Below are 21,436 nucleotides of genomic sequence, written 5' to 3'. Positions count from 1 at the left end.
GATCTTAACCCAGAATGATATAATACAATTAAATACAGAGATACATCTTTCCATTTACCTTTTGAAGCCAAAAATTCCTAATGCAAGAGTATGTACTTTAAAGTACATAGTGTATTAATGGATATGACTTCTCTATCACTGAACTAGTTCATCTTGAACATGTATTCTGACAGAACTGCTGCTAAAGATTCTCCTGTATTCTATATTCTAGTGAATTATAAATTTGTGATTTTTTTAAATATGTAAACTCATCATAATTGGATTTTGCATTGTAAGGAAAACCATATACTTCTGCACTGAGTATCTGCCTTACATAACATCCAGATATACAGTGTTTTGAGTTACAAGAGAAAAATGGCTGGTATTTCATATCACTATAGAGAATATGTACCTACTATCTGATTTACAAATGTTTAAGTTATAGTTAAGGCACTTCAAAGGATCAATTCCTTATGAAATCTGAATTTTCTATAATTTCCTTTTAAACATGTATTTCTGTTGAAAATCCTCAAAGTAAAAACAAAACAAAACAAAAAACAATCCCAGAATTTTACCTTAAGTTCTAAAAGCTCCCATTTTGGCTCCAAAATAAACCAATAAATAAAGATAAAATCAGCTAAAGCAAGTGAAGAAACTATCTTTAAAAGCTGCAAGAGCTGGCAACAGGTTTCATAAGTGCTTCCTAAAAATAACTACAGTATCACTAGGGAGAAGCTAACATTAAAAAAAGGAGGGGGGGGGGGAAACACAGAAGAAAAAAAATAAAAACAGAATAAAGCCTTGCTGGCTTGATTTAAAACAGTGGTTCCCTAGGAAAAATTAACTGTTAAGCTTTCGTTTTGGCATTACAACTGTCCTTTGCATAAGCAATGGGGGAAGGAGAGATTAATTCTCAGCTGGAGGCTCAGCTCTGGTCAAGTAATTTTTCACACAATCATAGATACAATATACTTTTTATTTACTACACATTCACACTCAGAGTACAATAGACTGCAGTTAAATACATGGATTTCAGCTGTTTAACAGTGAGAGTTGGGGCTACTCACAATTGGTAGAAGCACAAGTGACACTTCACCCCTTAGGAAAAATCACTTCTGATAAATGCAGTATTTAACTGGAAGATACTGTGTAAGATATTTAATATTTATGTCACCTTTTAAATATTTAACATCTTCATGTTTGATCACAAAATGCATGTTTGGAAAAATATTTTAAATTTGAATGAATTGTAAGAATAAGCCTCTTCAATTTCCCCCAGCTTGCATTAAAGATGAGTTCTCTCTGGTTTCAAGCATTTGAAAGATGCTCCATTATCTGTTAAAGTGAAATAATTCCATGTTTTTCTATATTCACCAACTTTTTTTACAGTTGTGTACAATAAAAAAAAGTTTACACACAAAGTTGGCCACTGGAATATGAAAGCTCTTCTTTTAGAGTTTTATCACATTCTTTGTTAAACTTCTGATTTGGAATATAAAGGAGAAAACCCTTAAAAGTGAGAAGCCTCTTTTACTAAGCCTCTGCTTACTGTAATATTCAAGCACACCTATCAGACCGATCTCTCTCAAATCTTCTAGCACTAAGACACAGAAGTTAAGTTGCTGATAATTAATCAATGGCTATATGACAATGGCTATATGACAACGATTATGGCTAAAACAATTCAGCTGTAGTGGTCTCAAATCAATGTGTGATATCACATATGCTGCTATAATACCTCAGCATCAATAAATAAGGGAAAACCTGACCACCATAAATGTTAAGTACTTTATACTTTTTTGTTGTCCATCTAAATTCAGGCAGGATAATAACAACAACAATGTATTTTTAGCATGATAAACTCTAAATGAAGTCTTTATATATTTTCTTACAATGCTCAACATTCTTCTTAGTGTCTATTCTACTGATGACTAAGAGTTACCAAATATCTTTAACTGCATTTCATTTCCTGATACCATGCTTTACAATACCTAGACTATGAAATAGTGACCAGTAGCAATTCACAATCCAAATATTGCAAAAGAAATCAAAATCCTTAAGCTAGGAGTTACAAAACACTGACATTTGTTTACGTCACAATAGGGCGATTAAATTAAATAATGTTTTAAGGTATACTGCTTACTTTCTGTTGTTCATGTTGTTATAATTATTTGATAGAGCTGGAGAGATCTTTGGTAAAGTTGAAAAATTTGATGCACCTGGGGACCTTTAAAAATATGAAATGATAAATTAGATAAAAATGATGAGATACTAAAAACTATACAAGAAAGCTAACAAGTGAACAATGCATATAAACAAGCATGGAAAAGAAGTATTTTTTTAAAAAGTGGGCAAAGCACTAAAAATACCCAGGAGATGCAGCCCTCAGAATCCATCTTTTAAAACTTGAAATGCTTCACAGTACTTTAAACTTTCATATCATGTTGAAGAAATAGCTATTAAAAACAAAAAGCAAACAAACAAACAAAATCACAGGCCACTGTGCTAAAAAAATTGTTTTTAGTTTGTAGTATGACTATAGATATTTTCATGTTCTAAAACCTATAATGTAAAGTTTCTAACATGGAAATTTTATTAATTTTTTATTTAACCATAAATGGATTTTGAGAAGAGATACAAAAATGATTAAGATACATACTTCAAGGTTAGTTTAACAGCAGCATGAAACCATTTAATTAAAATTGTCTTATTAATATTGTTAAAAAAATTCCAGGAAATGCACAACACTAACCTTTAAAAACCTTTTTTGCCAGAAGTAATAGCATTATCACTCATCCCCACTGTTTAATACTATTTTTAAATATAAGAATACTGATCATTTTAATTGCAAACAATTCAATACAATATACAACTATCTTGCAGTGTATTTTTCTGATCAAGTCTTACAGATAACCATGGAAAAGGCTCTGAATACTCAAAGGAATTTAGGCACCTTCATGTTTTTGTGGGCCCTATGCAACTCCAGCTGGTTTGCAAAAAGCTCCAGCTGTCATTGGAAAGCTTTGAAATACATATAAAAATATTAAAAGAAGAAATTCTGCGTGCTCAGGATTTTTTTAAGCACCTTTCAAGAACTAAACTATGCAAGGAGATAAACATTTTCAACACAGGGAATTCTGCCGAGTATATTTTCACATTTCTTTTCAACTTTTTATTAATAAACCTTTTCCAAAAGAAAAGATGTATCACCACGTGAAGAAAGTGTTATTTAATTTTTAAAGTGTTCTGACCAACATTCATAAAGCTTTCCTGAAGATTTCCTTTATCATCTAAATCTTCTTCTTTGAACTTTATCTTCAAAGACACAAAATACAGAGACTGTGTCCCCAAGAAAGATATAAAATTGAAGTCAGTTTAACCCTACTTAAATTCAAGACAAAAGTTAAATTATGCACATTCATACATGTAATTATTTTAGAAGAAGCTATTTGAACTGAGTAGTTTTGAACTGAAATTAACTTTTCAAAACAAATTTGAAGCTTTTATATAATTTAAACCAAATTCAAATGCAATACAATTTTAAATTTAAAAACTCAATGTATAATTTTTGCCTAAAAAATTAAAGGAAACCAGAAGAAGCTACATAAATAAGGGTCCGGTTTCCACCAAAAACTAAAAATAAGTTAATTTGTTTCTTAGAAAAGATGACAATCAGTAGTTTTACTCTTTGACAGCATTTGCTATCAAATACAAAGTGATAATAACAGGTAAAACAGCAAGATGTTCCTACTACTCTGAGGTGTGCAGCCTTTCTGTTTGCTTATGGCTGCTTACATTGCTAAATCCTGTGTAGAGAGAAGAACAGAATTAACTCACAGCTCTTACAGCTTTTAATACATTTCAATACTTGTGGGAAAACTTTGTGACAATATCGGCAGAAATCCCCCCCCATCATTTAAAACAAAAAAGTAAGAGCAAAACAATAAAAAACCCAGAAAAGATGGTAAGTGCTAATGCTGAATGTATTGCCATGCTTCAGTTCTGCCTTTAAAATTGTACAAAAAGAATGACCAAAAGAGTCTACTCATAAGACAACTGCAATGACTTAGGAATTTCCTAAGACAAAGTGAGTAATCAAATGTGCAACAAAAACTCAACTATATGAAGTGCAGGGTTCTAAGACAAAGTATATATCCGTTCAGTAGTACACCAACTCCAGTATGCATTAATGTTACTATGGTGTTAAGGCACCACAGAAAGATGTCCAAAGAATACAGTTACTTGTTTGAAAAAATAATCAATTTTAAACTGTGGTTGTAAAAAACCCAACAGTCAGTAAATGGCCTCGTTTCTCACACGCAGGAGAAGAGTAAATCAAATTCTCAACAGAGCTGGAAAAACATCAGGAACTATGTAACAAGATAACTTTGAAAGGCATCTTTTTATGATCTAACAAACAAACCCCACAAAATTATTTATTCTAGTTTAGCATTTTAACAGTCCAGCAAAAGACAGGTTAAACCCCAAACTTTACTGTAGTCCTATGCCAAAATAGATGATAACACACATTAGATACTGACTTCTGTACACACTTCATTAACCCCATGGTTAAACTGCTCTATACTTTAACTCCCATAGTGATCCACAGCAGAGACATAAATACGGACAGCAGCAAAACCAACTGCAACCAGAACAACTCTTTTCCTCCGATAATCCGTGGGCATCTGCTATAGATTGCCTGGATCAGGATTAAAAAAAAGCAGACAAGGCTTCTTCAGACAACTGGAAGAAGCCTAACATTCACAGGCACTAGTCCTTACAGGGGCCTTTAAACATCGTGATACCTGCTGGCGGGACAATGAAGCAGGGCTCAAGCAATCCAGGAAGTTTCTGCAGTGCATTGATGACAACTTCCTGACACAGGTTGATTGAGGAGACAACAAGGAGAGGTGCTTGGCTGGATCCGATACTTACAAACAAGGAGGAACTAGTTGGGGATGTGAAGGTTGGGGCCTTGGCTGCAATGACCATAAGATGGTGAAATTCCAGACCCTGAGTGAGAGCAGGGCAGAAAGCAGTAACACAACCCTGGACTTCTGGAGAGCAGACTTTAGCCTTCTCAGGCATCTGCTTGGAAGAGTCCCATGGGATACAGCCCTGGAGAGAAGAGGGGCCTAAGAGAGCTGGTTGATATTCAAGGACCATCTCCTCTAAGCTCAAGAATGGTGAATCTTGACAAGTAGAAAATCAAGCAAAAGCAACAGAAAGCCTGCATGGATGAACAAGGAGCTCCTGACCCAACTCAGACATGAAGACAAAGTGTCTGAGTGAAAGCAGGAGCAGATAACCCAAGAGGAACATAGAGATATTGTGCAATTATGCAGGGATGAGGTCAGGAAAGCCAAAGCCTATGTGGTGTTAAATATGGCAAGTGATGTGAAGGGCAACAAGAAAGATTCTACAAGTACACAAAAAGCAAAAGGAAGACTAGGGAAAACATGGGCCACTGCTAAATGGGGCAGGGGCCCTGGTGACAAAGAACACAGAAAAGGCTGAGGTACTCAATGCCTTCTTTGCGTCAGTCTTTACCAGTAAGACCAGTTTTCAGGAATCCCACGCCCCTGAAACAAAAATCTGGAGCAAGGCTGACTTACCCTCAGTGGAGGACAATCAGGTTAGGGACCACCTAAACACACTGGAGAAACATAAGACTATGGGGCCTGATGGGATGCACCAGCTGCTGAGGGAGCTGGTTGATGTTACTGTGATGGCACTCTTGTTTATTTTTTAAAGGTCCTGGCTATTGAGAGAGGTTCCTGAAGACTGGAAGAGAGCAAATGGCACTCACATCTTCAAGAGGGCAAGAGAGAACATCTGGGGAACTACATCTCAATCCCACAGAAGGTGATGGAGCAACTAATCCTGGAAACGACTTCCGGACATATGAAGGACAAGAAGGTGACAAGGACTAGTCAGCATGGATTTATGAAATGGAAATGTTGCTCAAGCAGCCTGATAGCCTTCTATGATGAGATTACTAGCCTGGCAGATGAGGGGGGAGCAATGGATGCTGTTTATCTCAACTTCAGTAAGCCTTTTGACACTGTCTCCTGTAACATCCTCATAGACAAGTAGATGAAGCATGGGTTACGTAAGTGTACAGTGAAATGGATCAAAAACCAGCTCAATGGTTGGGGCCAGATGATTTTGACCAGTGGCACAAAGTCCAGTTGGAGGCCAGTCACTAATGGTACACTCCAGGGGTCAATACTAGGTCCTATACTCTCTACCATTTTATTAATGACCAGAACATTGGGACAGAGTGCACCCTCAGCAAGATTAGAGATGACACAAAACTGGGAGGAGAGACCCATACACCAGATGGGTGTGCTGCCATTCAGAGGGACCTTGACAGGCTGGGAAAATGGGCAGACAGGAACCTCATGAAGATCAATCAAAGGAAATGCAAAGGCCTGCACCTGGGGAGGAATAACCCCAGGCACCAGTACACACTGGGATGGGGGCGGCAAGTGACCAGATGGAAAACAGCTTGGCAGAGAAGCACCTGGGGTCCTGGTGGGCAAAAAGCTGAACATAAGGCAGCAATGTGTCCTTGGGCCAACAACCTTGTGGGCTACATTGGGAAAAGCATTGCCAGCAGGTCAAGGGAGGTGATCCTTCCTCTCCACTCACCACTGGCGAGACACCCCTGGAGTGCTGGGTTCACTTCTGGGCTCCCCGGTACAAGAGAGACAGGGACATACTGGAGCAAGTCCAGTGAGAGACCACAAAGGTGATCAAGGGTTTGCAGCATCTGACCTACATGAAGAAACTGAGAGAGCTGGGACTGTTCAGCCTGGAGAAGAAAAGGCTCCAGAGCGATCTTATCCATTGTGTATAAAAACCCAATGGGAGGGAATGAAGAAGACTGAGTGAGACCCTTCCCAGTGGTGCCCACTGAGAGGACAAAAGGCCATTGGTATAAATCAAAATAAATGAAATTCCATCTGAACATAAGATGATGTCTGCAAAAAAGAAAAAGTGATAAACTGTCACTTTTTTACAGTGAGGGTCGTCGAAAACTGGAACAGGTTGACCAGAGTGGCTGTTCAGCCTCCACCCGTGGAGATATTAAAAAGGTACCTGGACATGGTCCTGGGCAACCTGCTCCAACTGCCTGGGCTTTGAGTAAGGGGACTGGATGAGTTTATCTCGAGAGGTCCTTCCCTCCTCGAGGACTCTGATTCTGTGAAGGTGTAGTTATAATCAGGCTAACATACGATTTAGTATTTTAAAGCAAGCTTTAGCATGTTTAACCTACTTCAGCTTAGACTATTTTCTTCTTACAAATCCCAACTAATTCAGTTAATCATACTTCTTTGGGGGGTGGGCATGAAAGGTTGATATTTTAACATTCAGCAATCAAAAAAAATTTTAATATTCAGGGCATGCATTTGTTAAGAGTTTCTCAACCCTGCATTAACTGATATTAATGAACACGTTTGTTAAACTAACTTGAAAATGTCTGTTGTACATAACCGATGTTTGATGTTTACCCACGGGGGCTCGGACACATGGCTACCACAGTCTAACAAGTTATTATGCATCAGCAAATGGCAGTCCAGCTCTTGCCTGGCAGACAAGCTCTGACAGCTCTTGCTTTTACAATTTAAGAGATCAGAGTTAAGTCCCCAGTTAGCTCTATTCTCCACAATTATCTTTCTTACAGCAAAGTCAGTAGAAAGGATACCTGTCTGCACATCAACTGCTTCAGGGAAAAAACACAGATTTTAAATGTCTTGGTTTAAGATGATACTTTTCACTTCATTAGACAAACACAGTTTTTCTTTTGAAGACTCACGGATATTTTTGCCTAAAAAAACTTGGATACACAAGCATTAAATTATTGCAAAAAGGACAGCTAAGCATCTTTTATTCAATTTTTTTCCTCTTAAAAACATTATGGGATCCAGCTCAGAAACAAAAAGAATCAAGTAAGAGCCTTCAGTGTTTTTCCAAGATAAAAAGGCATACAGTTTTGAACCAGAAACAAAATTATGAAAAAACTTACCATGTGACAAATAATGTAAGAGAACATTCATTATTACAAGGAGAAAAAAAACTATGAATGTGTACAGTCTCGAATTTTTATATGGTCAAAAAAAAAGTATTCCCTTTTACATGCAAAAATTGTTAAAGTTAACAGCAGACCATCTGTCAATTATACAAAGTAGCCAGCTATTTGATTAGGATGATTTATTCCACAGTGTAGTCTAAAAAAACTGGATCAGCATTAAATCTGTTACTTTTATTATACACACAGATGTATATTGATAGATTAATTAAGAATTCTTAGTTTTTTACCATATAAGAAGCATTTTTGAAGAGTATGATGGATCCATAGTTTTAATACTTGTTTATTGTTTTCTAAGAAAACAGCAAACAATACTTGTCTAAAATTAGAAGGAAATATGTTTCTAGTTAATAGCTTCTTTGTATGTTTTTCTAACTTGCTTTTATATTTGCACATAAACAGGTAACAACTTCTTAACAGAAAACTAATAGAAACCTTGTCCTGGCTATTCATTTGGTACTTCATGGAACTTCAAAACTTAAGCTCCTTCTCCTTGTCTCAAGTTTTATAATCACAGATTGGATGAAAGGTTTTAATTGTTGTACAGTTTCTCCTGAGAATAAGTAATTTGATTTTGTAGTACAGTTGCTTAAGTTACTTGAAGTACAACCTTAGATTTTTTTATATCTTAGTTTAAAACATCTTCTTAATGATAATAAAGCATTCAAACAGGGTTGGTTGGTTGTTTTTCTGCCTGTGGAATAATCTCCTGTGGAAAGATACAGATATGAGAAAAAAACATTGTCTGCACACCGATCACAAGTGTTCATTCAAGGACTGGGATCAGCAGCAACTAAGCTACCAAAGCAACCGGGATCTCCATGTTTGGATGAGTTTGTCACATGTGTGACATTGAGGAGACAGTTATTCATAGAAAAGTTAGTATAAAAAAATTTTCCGCAGAACTGCTCATTAATGCTAATACCTACTTTGGGAGCAGATGACTGTAAAGACATTGCAGGAGAAGTCACTATGAGCTCCCTAGAAAAACTTTCACAGAAGCCAAGCTTCCTGAGCAACAAACATCCCAATAGCTGATATAAACAGAAACTCTCAGAGAGGCAAAATTCCGGCTATTCCTAAGCCTGACTGACCCTGTACATATTTTAAGAATGTACACCACATTCAGATACTTCCAGATAAATAAAAAAAACCCCATAACAAAACTCACAAACATTTTAAGCAGCATTAAAATAGAAGACAATAGCAGATAACATTAAACTTTAGTGGGGTTTTTACAGTGGATGTTGCAATTACTTCTGAAATCAAGTAAATTCAGAAGTTAGAAGAACAGTACACATAAAAGAAATCCAAACACTGATCAGCTTGGACATAGAGCTGAAATTCTAAAGGATCTCAAACTTGAAATAATTTCTTCCTACTTTCTTCAGAAGAAGAGACAATTACGATGATAATCGACCTTTTCATTTGTACTGATTCATTATACTTTTAAGAGAAACAGAATTATCATTTTTGAAAGTGTTCCTTCCTATACTGAGCTGAATTCCCAGTTTGGCCACTTTCAAAGTAAATATGTTCTTTTCTTTCAGTAGAAAAAGATGAGCACACCTTTAACAATGTTTCTCGTAAAAAACTGCCAAAGTTCATCACCTGCAGTAGGAAGAAAGAAAAATTGCCAAAAGAAGCAATCAATATAAAGATTGCTGTTATGCTTCTGCTAACAAGAAAGAAGCAGGGAAAAACGTGCAGAACATCTCACTATCTCTCATTTTCAACTGTCACAACATAAGTTATGCTGCCATTCAGAGGGACCTTGACAGGCTGGAAAAATGGGCAGACAGGAACCTCATGAAGTTCAATCAAAGGAAATGCAAAGGCCTGCACCTGAGGAGGAATAACCCCGGGCACCAGGACACTCAAGAAGATGAAGCAAGACCCTTCACAGAGGTGCCCACTGAGAGGAGAAGAGGCAACAGCCACAAACTGAAGCACAGGCAATTCCATTTAAAAATTTTGGTTTACAGTGAGGGTTATCAAACAGTGGAATAGGTTTTGCAGGGACACTGTGGAGCCTCCATCCTTGGAGTTGCTCAAAACACGACTGGACACAGCCCCAAGCAACCTGCTCTAGGTGACCCTTCTTTGAGCAGGTCGGTTGGACCACACAATCTCCAGAGATACCTATCAACCTGAACTATTCTGTGATTCTGTGAAAAGCTTAGCTGATGTTCTGAAATGATCCTGCCCTTTTCAAGCATTATAAATCTTTCATACCTTCCAATATTCTATATTTTGACCTTTCTAAATATGGCATTTTATTCCCTGGCCGCAGAATTTATGTTCACAATTTGTACTCTTCTAAAACAAGCACTACAAAGAGGTAGTCTCAGCAGGAAATGGTTTGAGACCAGTGTATGACAGGACTGTAGGAAGTCTCGATGTATACTATCTGTGATGACAAACGAATACTTCTAATGCATCTCACACAGAAGACTCAAAAGCGTTTAATATTTCTATCCATTTAAACATTTATTATATTTTTCATATAGTTTTAAACAGATGTAAAAACCTGTCCCCATTACTGCTTGATAGCTTCTATTTGAATCCACTAAATTTTGCAAACCTTCCGCTATTACAATGCATTTGAATACCAAATTTCAATTAATCTTTCTGATAGCTGCCAAACCTCAAAAACAAACCCCAGCTTCACAGTAAAACTATTTAACCTCATTTGCTAGTTTACTTATAGCCTCCTCTGACACCAGTTTTCTCAATTACCATTTTACTTGTCCCCAGATCAAAAATTTTCCAGGAAATAGTCTTTAATTTACATACTGCTCCTGAATGCCTTCTATAAAGTGGAAAATTTGGCAGAATAAAAGTAGGTATCATCACCAAAAATATCTTCCTACCAAAACTTCCAAAAGAATCTGTGACATTGAGTTATCTAAATTCTTTTAACCTTCAAAATCTACATCTAAAATTTGACTCAGAATTTACATTTCTACTACATGCTTTTTGAGGTCAGAGATTAAACTTCAAGTATTTTGCATCCCAGTCTTTCTGCTGCTCTACATTCTCAATTCTTTGTGTCGTAAAGTCTTGCTAAGCAAGATTATACTGTTCATGCTAAGCTTAAATTGAACTCAGACTTCATTAAGCAACTTAATAGAAGCTAGTGCTCCTAATAAAAGCGCTTGAGATAAAACACCAAAGACAAAGAATCTCTGTCCTTCAAATGATAAGCAATGATACTATAAAAATGTTTTAAAACAACAGTGAACCTCAATTACATGAATGCAGAATATCAAAAGGAATAAAAGAAACTTTTTATGAAAGATATGCCCAAGAACCACCCAACAAAGGGAAAAACCACAGTTAACTATTTGTAAGGCTGAGATCGTGTTAGTTTACTAGTAACTAGTTACAACTGTTCTTTAAAACCAACAGAACATGATTTAGATTCTTGAACCAATATTAAGAAAACCTGTATCCATTTAAATGAGAAAAACCACACTCAAGTCTTTATACTCACTTGCCATTATCAAGGTGCTGTTGATAATGGCAGCAGGAAGAACAGAAAAAGAACATCGTACTCTCTTAATTGATGACAGCCCAACAAAGAACAAAAGCAACATGCTAGTAATGTAACTGCAATTTAAATAATGTTTATGTGTAAATATTGTGCTCTGGAGGTAAAAGGACAAGCTATCCATGAAAACATTTACATGTAAAAATACGTACATCTATGTTCACTTAACAGATACGCTATGCTTTGAAACAGAAATCTAAATAAAATAAGCAAGTTCTACATTTTTCTACTATGGATTTTTTTTCTGGTTTTATGGATAACGTATATCACTGGCTGAAATCAACAAAATGAAGCAACGTATATGCAGGAATTCACCATTATTATGTCATGTTCTACAATATGCAGCTCTTAGACACACTATTCAGCATATTTTCAGCTAAAACATCTGAAGGCCGATTTTCAAAACAAAATGCCACTTTTAAAAACAGGGGTTTTTTAAAGCAAAATAACCTGTGAAAATAGTTAAGCTATAGTGAATAATATGACTTAAATTCACAACTTACTTAGGAGTTGAAGGACCTCTTGGCCATGTTCCATCCTCATTCTTCTGTTCTATCACTAGTACCTACCACAAAAAGCATAATAAGAAAACTGAAATAAAAATATATCAGTAGATTGCTTTCTGTTCCAATCTTTTTAATGGATTTGTTGACATGTGATTGAGATGGAAAAGACTGATGTTTAAGTTACTATTCCCTGAGGTTCAAGAATATTCCATTCAATTACACTGCACCTTCCTCTTGCTCTATTCACTTTTTTCTCCCCACATCTTAATTTGTGCAACTTTGGGAAAGCCACTTAATATTTCTATGCCTCAACAATCCATGGATAAATGGCACGACCTTACCTCTCAAAAAGGTCAGAAAATGACCTGCAATGCATCTATGCATTGCATCTATGCATATGCATCTATGAAACTATAGAAATCACATGTCTATACAACAACCCTGTTAAGGAAGGGGTATTCCTGAAGGAATTTTGCCTCACACACAAAACAGATCGGTAGGAAAAAAAAACCAAACAAAACCAAACTATTTTCTGCCTTGATAGCCCTAAAATCATACCTGTCTGGTTACTCCTGTATTTTTTGCAAAAGCACTCATCTAATATTAATTTTCCAATGAGACAGTTGGCTAATGAAATTCATTTCATTCAACTTGTTAGTGGTACAAGAGGGAGTACAGAACACTCAGTCCTAAACACAGGCATCAAGTGCCATTTGAAACGCCTTTGGGTATTTGAGGTATCTGCCCTATGCTGGCAGATATGACACAGTACCTACAAAAAGCTGGATTGACAGCTGGGATAGCCAGATCATTTGAAATGGCAACTAGACACCAATACTTAAACTGAATCTAACTCTTAACTTCCAATGCAACTAATTCTGCATAACTGTACATTGATGTTTAAAGATGCTAATTAACTGCCGTGCTATGCCTGTATGTGTCTACACAGTGACATACATTCACATAGGTACTTATGCTCAAAACCTTATACATAAGTCATTCCGCCACTTGAAGATGTAATCACATTTTCAGTCTGAATACAGTAAGACATGAAACTGAAAACTAGCTTTCTATCGTGACCAGCTTTCTATCCGGAAAAGAGTTGTCTGCTATCTTTGGTCATGAATGCTGTAAGACAGATTCTGCCACATTTCCTTCCATTTGCTCTCAGAGACTACTAAATAAAAGGAAGATTTAGACTTAAAAGTTTAATGGAACCCCTAAAGGCTCACTTCAGAAACCAAACGATAAATTCAAAACATTCATTTACTCAATCACATACATAGTTTAGAATTACACAGTAAAAAATAACTATTAGGTTAGATAGACTGTAATAGTCAGAATAACTATTATTAGATTAGGAGGCTCAGCAAGAAAATTAACAACCTTGTGTGTCAGCAAGTGCAACTGACCAAACACACATGGTCTACCACAACATTCAGCATTTTCAGAAACCATGGTTAAATTTGGTTTTGAACAATATTTGTTTTGCTGAAAGTACAGATGTCACCTAGAGATCTTTTTATGGCTATGTTAGACCATGCTTGCTTCATAGTTAATGTTTCACTGGGATAGAGGCAGTTTGCAAGTTACACCTTTGACGTAAACCTTTTATGGGAGACGTGGGCTCTTCCAGACGGACCTCTGCATTGTTAAAATTACCTGTGTGAGGGTTTAAGTGTGTGCAGCATGAAGCTAAAGGGCACAATAGTTCAACCTGTTATTTTGGTGCACTGATTACTTACCTTCCATTCTATAAAAGAAAACTGAAGCACAGCATAAATACTGCTGATAAGTAGGTTAGAGTCAGTTGCCTTTCAAAGCAAAAGGAAATACTTTAATATAATCTTGCCTACAATTACTGCCATCAAATTTCACCCATTCATATTTGCAGCATGACAGCATGAACTACAGCTGTTGAAAAAACATCCAACTCTATTTGAAGACTAAAGAATCCATGTAATAAACTGAAAAGTTTTTCTAACAATGAAATTGTTCAATCAGTTCACATTTATATTTGTGTAGCTTTAACATCCAATATTTGTTCTTTATATTCATCTGGAAAGGTAAAAAAACTATCTTGTAGGAAGTCCTCCCATAATGGGATTTTAAAGTCTCACGCTAAACCAGGTTTTCAAGTTCTTTTGCCTCTGTAGTTCTTATCTGAAATCTTTTCCTTTCTTCTTAATTTCTTTCTGAAATCTGGACAGTGGAATTTGAGTAGAAGACATTATTCTTTTGGAGTACCTAAAAAATTTTGGGTTTCATTACAGGAACGTATGCCAGATCCTAGGAATATTTTTTTACTTCAGGTTTTACCAAATTCAAGTCAGCAGTTACGTTCATTTACTTTTAATTCACCAGGAGAGTCAAACTCATCTTTGATGCTGAAAATACACTCCAAGACTACTTTTATTTTGATGAATTTGTTTATAAAATCTTCTATCCCTAATACAACCTATTAGGAGGCAATTTTCACTTAAAAAGAAGGAAAATTCATTGGGCACAGCTACGTTTTCATGAGTAAAAAATAAATATATAAAAAAAGAAATAATATTACACTGTACCTGTCCCTGGTATAAACCAGCATCCTGTATGGTACTGTCTGGTTTATTCAAAGGTTCAAAAGTATTACTCATGTATTTGTTCCACAATCTGGTCTCTTTTTCACCTGGAATATTGAAGATTTTTCTTATTTCTTTTTCAATTGTATCTGTTTTGAAAGGGAGAGAACACAAGTTTAGCATTTCACTACAAAAACAGTATAAGGCCAAATAAAGCATCAGAATCACCTAATCTTTTCTTATATTCAAAATATGAATGGAACTGTAGAAATAGCCATGCAACTACATCATGTTGTAGGACAAGCTGGAAATTGGTAGTTCACTTGCCTTTAAAATGGGAACAGTCAGAGGACTATTTTATTCCCTCCTGAATCTCTTTGCAAAGCAGAACAAATAAAGACAACTTGAAAAATAACAGATGACAGGAGGTACCTAGGTACTCATCTACTAATTTCTCAGAGTGTGGTAACACAGAAGTGTGGGTGGGTAGGGAATGATTAGAAACGAGACTGGCAGCAAAACCAGGTGCAGGGAGTGCAAGTCATTCTGTTCCTCTCCCTAAATCAAACCCTTTTTGGTTTCCACTCTTCTACTACCCACATCCCAGTGCAATTAGCACTAACCACAATATATATGCATAAAGTTTAATTTAGACGCTCACAGAAATTAAGGACTACTCTGTAAAACTGAAGCGCATAAATTTATTTTAAAATGATGATGAAAGCTTTTACATCCCTGAACGATTTAACATAGAAAGGTCTTCCAGCTCCTACCCTACCTGACAGAAATAAAATCAGTGTACATAATTTTAAGGTAGTATAACTATTGTCTACAGCTGAAATTTAAGAAGTTCATAATTAACTCAATTCTCCTTATGCGAAAGTAGAGTTTATTAAAGAGTTCTTTAATTTGAACTAATATGTATAGTGATATACCACAGCAACCTCAGATAGATGGCTTTTTTAATTGAAACACTCATAAAGCCCCAGGGCAGCCAAACCTCATAACAGCTAACACAGAAAACAAAACAGGAGTCAACAAACGTACAGTTTATTCCTGCTGATCACTGAAAACACAATTATAAAAATGGGTACTGTAAGCTCTTTGAGAGACATTCCCCTGAAGTCTCAGGATAAAACACTGGTGTGTCAGCTCCTCTAGCATCCCCCTTGCTCCCTTTTACTTAAAATTATTATTTTCTCTTCCACTATGTTAAATATGAAAAGTCAAAACAAGACCTGAAACTTAAAAGTGCCTTGTAAAAATCCAGCCATGGGCTTGTGAAATGCATGACAACTGGCCAATGTAATATTTGTAGATATTGTAGGCAACCGAATACAATTTCCTTCTATACTAGTTAACACACATTTTAGTATGAAAGCAAGTGTTAGACTGCATCATCTGTTTCTGTAATAGAGATGGTATGTAGGCAAGGTAGGTGCTATAAACAAGGCAACAGGCTGTTAACTTGATTTGTTGACTTTTGTTAAAAAATCATGTACTGCCTGAATCAATTCTCAACCGATGATTTCAAGTAACTATATTTGAATATAAGAATGAATCTAGTCAGCAACAATATTAAAAAAAAAATCCAGATTTATGAATGACTTTCACTAAAAGAAGAATTTACAAAAGACAATTTTTCATTATCTTATTAATACCATGACAACTAATTATTTGAGCATTGCAGCTCATATTCTTCGCAAGTACTAAGTTAACATTTATTATGTTAATTTTTAACATATTCCAGCTTCACTAACAGAACTGTTATGAGACAGGAAGCATCAACCCTATCAGACAACTACACATTATGTCCAAGACTCTGGGAAGAGCATGTTCCACTTGACTATTATGCTAATTTTGAGACTGTGAAACTAAGGTTCGTTTACAGACTTCCCCCCAAGCCCCAGCAAGTGCTGGCTTATGATCTAAAGTGAAAGTGCCTGTTCCAGAATAAATGAAAACATTACATTCAAATAGGTATTCTGAGGCATATTGCATACAGGGTTCTCCTCTAGTAGTGTTATACACATCCCATGTACGAGATGATTAGTACTAGGACAATGTCTAAAAGAGACAGGAAGAACTGCCTTTTAAAGATGCCTCTCACTCCATCAGCTATATAGCCACAATATGAGATGGTTCAATTTGAGAGTTAAAGGTTATGGATCCCATATAGGATATATCCTATTTCGTTAAAAATCAGATAGCCCCTCAAAAAAAAAAAAAAAACAGCTGCATGATTTAAATACTATTTTGCAAGACTACATGGAAGAGTCTTGATGAGAGGCTGTAGAAGTTCAGTGGATCCTACTACAAGTACACCCTGACTCCTAAAGGCTAGTGCTATCACAAATAATGGCTAAAGGAAGCTGTACCAAGATGTTAATCTGTACTATGAAACGGTAATCCCAGCTTCCTAAAGAAAGGAAAGGCTAGCCACAGATCCCAGAATAAATTGTCCTCAAGGGTGGCAAGTTTTACATTCTTGTATTCTAAAGGAAATTGAAGGGAAAGATGAATCAAAGCCATTTGCCAAGATAATTTACTAGCAGAAGTCCAAAAATCCATTAGATGCAGAGCCACTGGTGTAATTGTTTATGAAGTTTATCAGCTCAGTTTTGGCATTCTTTTATGGCATTGCAGACACAACCTGACTCCTATTCATCGGTAACAGAGGCTAGACAGTCTTTCTGTCATTTTGTGGTTTGTAAAACTCTTGAATAAAGGTAGAAAAGGCCTACACATTACCTGATGACTTAGTTTTATCATACTTTCATATAATTAAGACTCCTGAATGCATCATTAACTCATTTTCACTCAGAAGCCCTGATGCTCTCTAGGATCAGCAACAATAACTAGACTGAAATGCTGCCTGAACTACATCTATTGTCTAGCTAATTTTCTTTTCAGAATTAAAAAACCACTCCCCCTGCCCCCCCCAAGAGTTACTCATCAATCAGTCTCTAAGTAATATGCATTACTTCCAAGGCGAGAGTCCTCATTTGTAGATTTACAAGAAGGTCCAAAGAACACATTAGACGTGTCCAGGACCACCCCGAGAAAATGACTGTCATCATTAGGTCTGCCCTTCATAATTATTTTTTCCTACCTTGTACTAACTTACTGACATACAGCTTAGCTTAGTTTCTATTTTAGTGGAAAAGCAAAGGTATTCCAGGAATAACACACATTTGAAGACTGGTAGGTAAATATTATATTGTGCTCAGGGTATTTAAGGTGCTACAAAACTTTCTCTGTTTATGTGAATTAAGGAAGGTCTTGTACTCATCTTTTGAGAGCAGTAAGTAATATAATCAATGATGGCGGGTAGAAAAATTAAAACTTCTTGAAAAGACCATAGTACTTTACGTCCACTCACTTCAGTGGGGCTGATATTGACTCTTTTGTACTACAAGTCTTCTGCGACCGTAATGAAAATGCACCCCTTAGTGGCATATACAAGGAAGGATGAAAATTAATCAAGATTCTCTAAGATTCCTCTTGCATATTATTTATTGATAATAATGAGCATCTCTGCTATATATTTGATGAATCCAAGAACTACCTTAAGTATATTTAAGGTAAGGACAGGGGGAAAAAAAATCACCATCTTATTAATGGATGATAAGAGAAAAACCTCAGGGATCAGTTATTTTTTCAGTCTTAAAAGTAGTTTTAATTTCTCTAGCTCTTCATCTAAGATACAAACTCTTCTGGATGTCCTGGCTAGGATGGCCCTGATTGGTGCTCCGCATAAGAATCTTCAGCTTCAGAAGGGACATGTTTTTAAAGCTTCCAAGAGCATGTCATCCACATCTCAAGAAAGGAAATAAGGCCAGTGTCTGGAAAGGGGTTGCGAGTAAGCCTGACTGTTTCTCATTACCCTGTATGACAATTTTCTCATAATTGTAATTCTCTCTCTGCTAAGAAAAAATGAATACACCTCCAAGTAACAGTCATTCCAAAATGCCCTGCTTCTGATTAGAGAAAGAAAATATCAGAAATTCATCCATTACCTATAATTCCAATGATACAATTAAATTCATTAGAGCTGCAAAATAGCTTGTATTTGATCCTCAGGGAAGGATAATGTTAAATTGTTTTTTCTAAGTTTCTGGGTTTGCTTAGAGATAATGAAGTACATCTTCCCAAGTTAAACCAGATCTCAAAAAGGCCAATTAACATACAACACTGAAGCCTTGTTTCAAGGACAAATTTCATAATTTTTAAGTTTTTATTCTAATACAAGAATATTATTACTTCTTTAACTTAAAGATTAAAATTTAACAAATTAAAATCATTCTGATTTTAAAGCAAGCAATCTGCAAAGAATTAAAGGGTAGCAAGTATAAGTCACTACCCATAATGTAAAGAGAAGCAAAACCTGAAAAACCTATTTTTTTAGAAGCAAATTGCTGTCAAAGAATGTAAACAAAGAGACTAGGCATAAAGTGCCAAGGGCATAAAGTACAATTCTACTGCACAAATACAGCTCATTGAAAGACTCTTATCTCAGATACACATGCACAAATACAACAAAAATTGAGTTTATATGATCAGCAGTATCTTTGCATATGTTCTGACTGTTATTTTCAGATACAAATATGTTATCAACATATGGTTTCAAACAATGACACAATGCTCAAAAGCAGGCAGAATAACTACAAATAAAGATAAGTTATAGATTTAATACAGGACTCAGTTACTGTAAAAGATTGTGCCTGGCCTGCCACTTCACAACCCAAAGAAAACTGCCTTTGTAGGTCACCTTTAGTCACCTTTAGCCATTAGTTTATAAATTAAATTCATTCTTGTGTTTTGTAATATAGCCTTCTCTTTATGGATATAACTAAAAAGTGTTGGCTAATGAAAGACATGAATGGAAACACATGAAAAAATGTATTTCTTACACACCAAAAGCCAAGAAAAAGTGCTATAGGATCCAATAAAGATAATGAAAAACATCACACTGTTCACTTCCTGAAAAGTGCAAACCTCTAGAGTTGACACAGATGCCAAGATAATAAAACACACAATTTTTTAAGAATTGTATTAAAAATACTAAATATTCCAAATAATTTAACTTTTAATTTTGATCCAAACAAGACTAGTCCCATCCTTTTTAATGGTTACAATACTCATCTATCATTTTACCTAGAGACTCATTTATTCAGAACTTGCTACCAAGTACTATTTAAACAAGTAACAATCATGTATTTTTAAAAACAGTTGTGCATACCTATTGTATCAGCTTTACTAAATCTTCGTGTGACAACATTGTTCATATTTCCATTTTCACAAAGCTTTAATTCTGTTAGATATACTTCTACTTTGCAGTGCTTTACAAACATACCCTGTTCAACGACCTGAAAAACAGATTGGGATCAGGTATCAGTCCAAATATGTTTTCATATACACACTTCAAAATATTTTTTAGAACTCTTCAAGAAACTGAAGTTCAGGGAACATAAGACACTTAATAAATGCCAAAAATTAGAACTAAAATTCTCCTATAACTTTTAAGAAATACAGTAATTAAAAAGTAATTTTTTTTCCATGATGATGTCATCTTACCTGTGTATAACACCACCATGACTTTCAAAGTGTTACATACAGTGGAAATCACAAATATGCATACTTAACCAAAAGATAAGATAATTGATCAAAAAATAAGAAACACCAAAAGTTACTTTTTATTTCAGAATACATTCGTTGTATGCTACTTCCTCAAAACATGAAGAACTAGTTTTCATAGTTAAAGAATACTTATCAAAAACAGAATACACACTAATAAAATCTGGATATCACATTTTTAAACAAAACCTAAAAATCTTCCACTTATATTCCACTAATGAATACATTGTTTTGAAATTTCACCTACTCATTACAGTTGTTTATTGTATGTTCATTTTTGTAACACGTACTGCAAAATAGTTAGGTATATAGGAATTTTTTATAAAAAAGTAAAACGTAGAAAAAAATATTCAGGGTCACCTCTTAAATGTTTTTCCCTTTGATCTTCCAAAGCGTAACTGCAGTACTTAGTCATGTAGACTGTTCCAAAAATAACCATCAGCCTGATATGCGATACATCTGACAAATACGGTAAAAAAAAAAAAAGCCACCAGCTAATTGCTAGGAGAGATCTGCTATCTGCTGTATAAATATAACTTTTATGCATGTGCCATAGGAAAAAAAAAATAATTATTTCATTGCTGTTCAGTAGTTTGCCTTAGCTTTAATGACTGCCAACCATGACATTTAAATAAAAACGCATCTTAATTTGAGCAGCTTAGTAGGTTTTTCAGCTACTAGAGCAACAAAATAGCTGCAGTGAACAGAACTGTGCATTATGGCTAAGACATTTCTGAGAATAAAACTGGCACTGTAGTGGTACTATTACCACATCCTGTTACATAAAATCATAATGTTATTTGACATGGATCAGGTACAACATTCTACCAATTTAAAATTTGGATCCACATTTCAAAAAAAGTTGATGTAACAAAGGGGATGAAAGAAAAGTATCATCCCATCTCTATGAAAAAATATTAAGGCAGACAGGAGAAAGAATCATGAACAAATGACAAAAGCATCAGAAAGAGAAATTCTGAACCAAAATACATAACTCGGAGAATAACTACTGTTCATATTGGCAGAAAATAATGAAGCTGTGCCAGTTTACCTGGCCACTCATTACACTCCATGTATTTTTCCAGTTAGTTCCTTCCAAGTA

The 21,436-nt window shown here is 35.5% G+C and overlaps 1 protein-coding gene across 4 annotated transcripts in view; it reads right to left on the bottom strand.

Annotated features, from left to right (window-relative positions):
* USP15 (ubiquitin specific peptidase 15) overlaps nt 1–21,436 on the bottom strand; it is a 68,109-nt gene that overhangs the window by 25,663 nt on the left and 21,010 nt on the right. For 2 of the 4 annotated variants that reach the window (XM_059817327.1, XM_059817328.1), the window contains exons 4-7: nt 19,940–20,066; nt 14,701–14,846; nt 12,131–12,192; nt 2,123–2,206 (exon numbers count right to left, since the gene is read on the bottom strand). In XM_059817327.1, coding sequence (XP_059673310.1) covers nt 2,123–2,206; nt 12,131–12,192; nt 14,701–14,846; nt 19,940–20,066 — 419 coding nt within the window. Of the gene's footprint in view, nt 1–2,122; nt 2,207–12,130; nt 12,193–13,878; nt 13,905–14,700; nt 14,847–19,939; nt 20,067–21,436 lie in introns of those variants that run through there. The other 2 variants (XM_059817329.1, XM_059817330.1) reach the window with 2 other exon arrangements.

The sequence above is a fragment of the Gavia stellata genome, chromosome 4 (assembly GCF_030936135.1).
Source record: "Gavia stellata isolate bGavSte3 chromosome 4, bGavSte3.hap2, whole genome shotgun sequence".
Classification (NCBI taxonomy): Eukaryota; Metazoa; Chordata; class Aves; order Gaviiformes; family Gaviidae; genus Gavia; species Gavia stellata.
The sequence above is the reverse complement of the archived record's forward strand: the minus strand, read 5'-3'. Positions and strand labels throughout refer to the sequence as shown.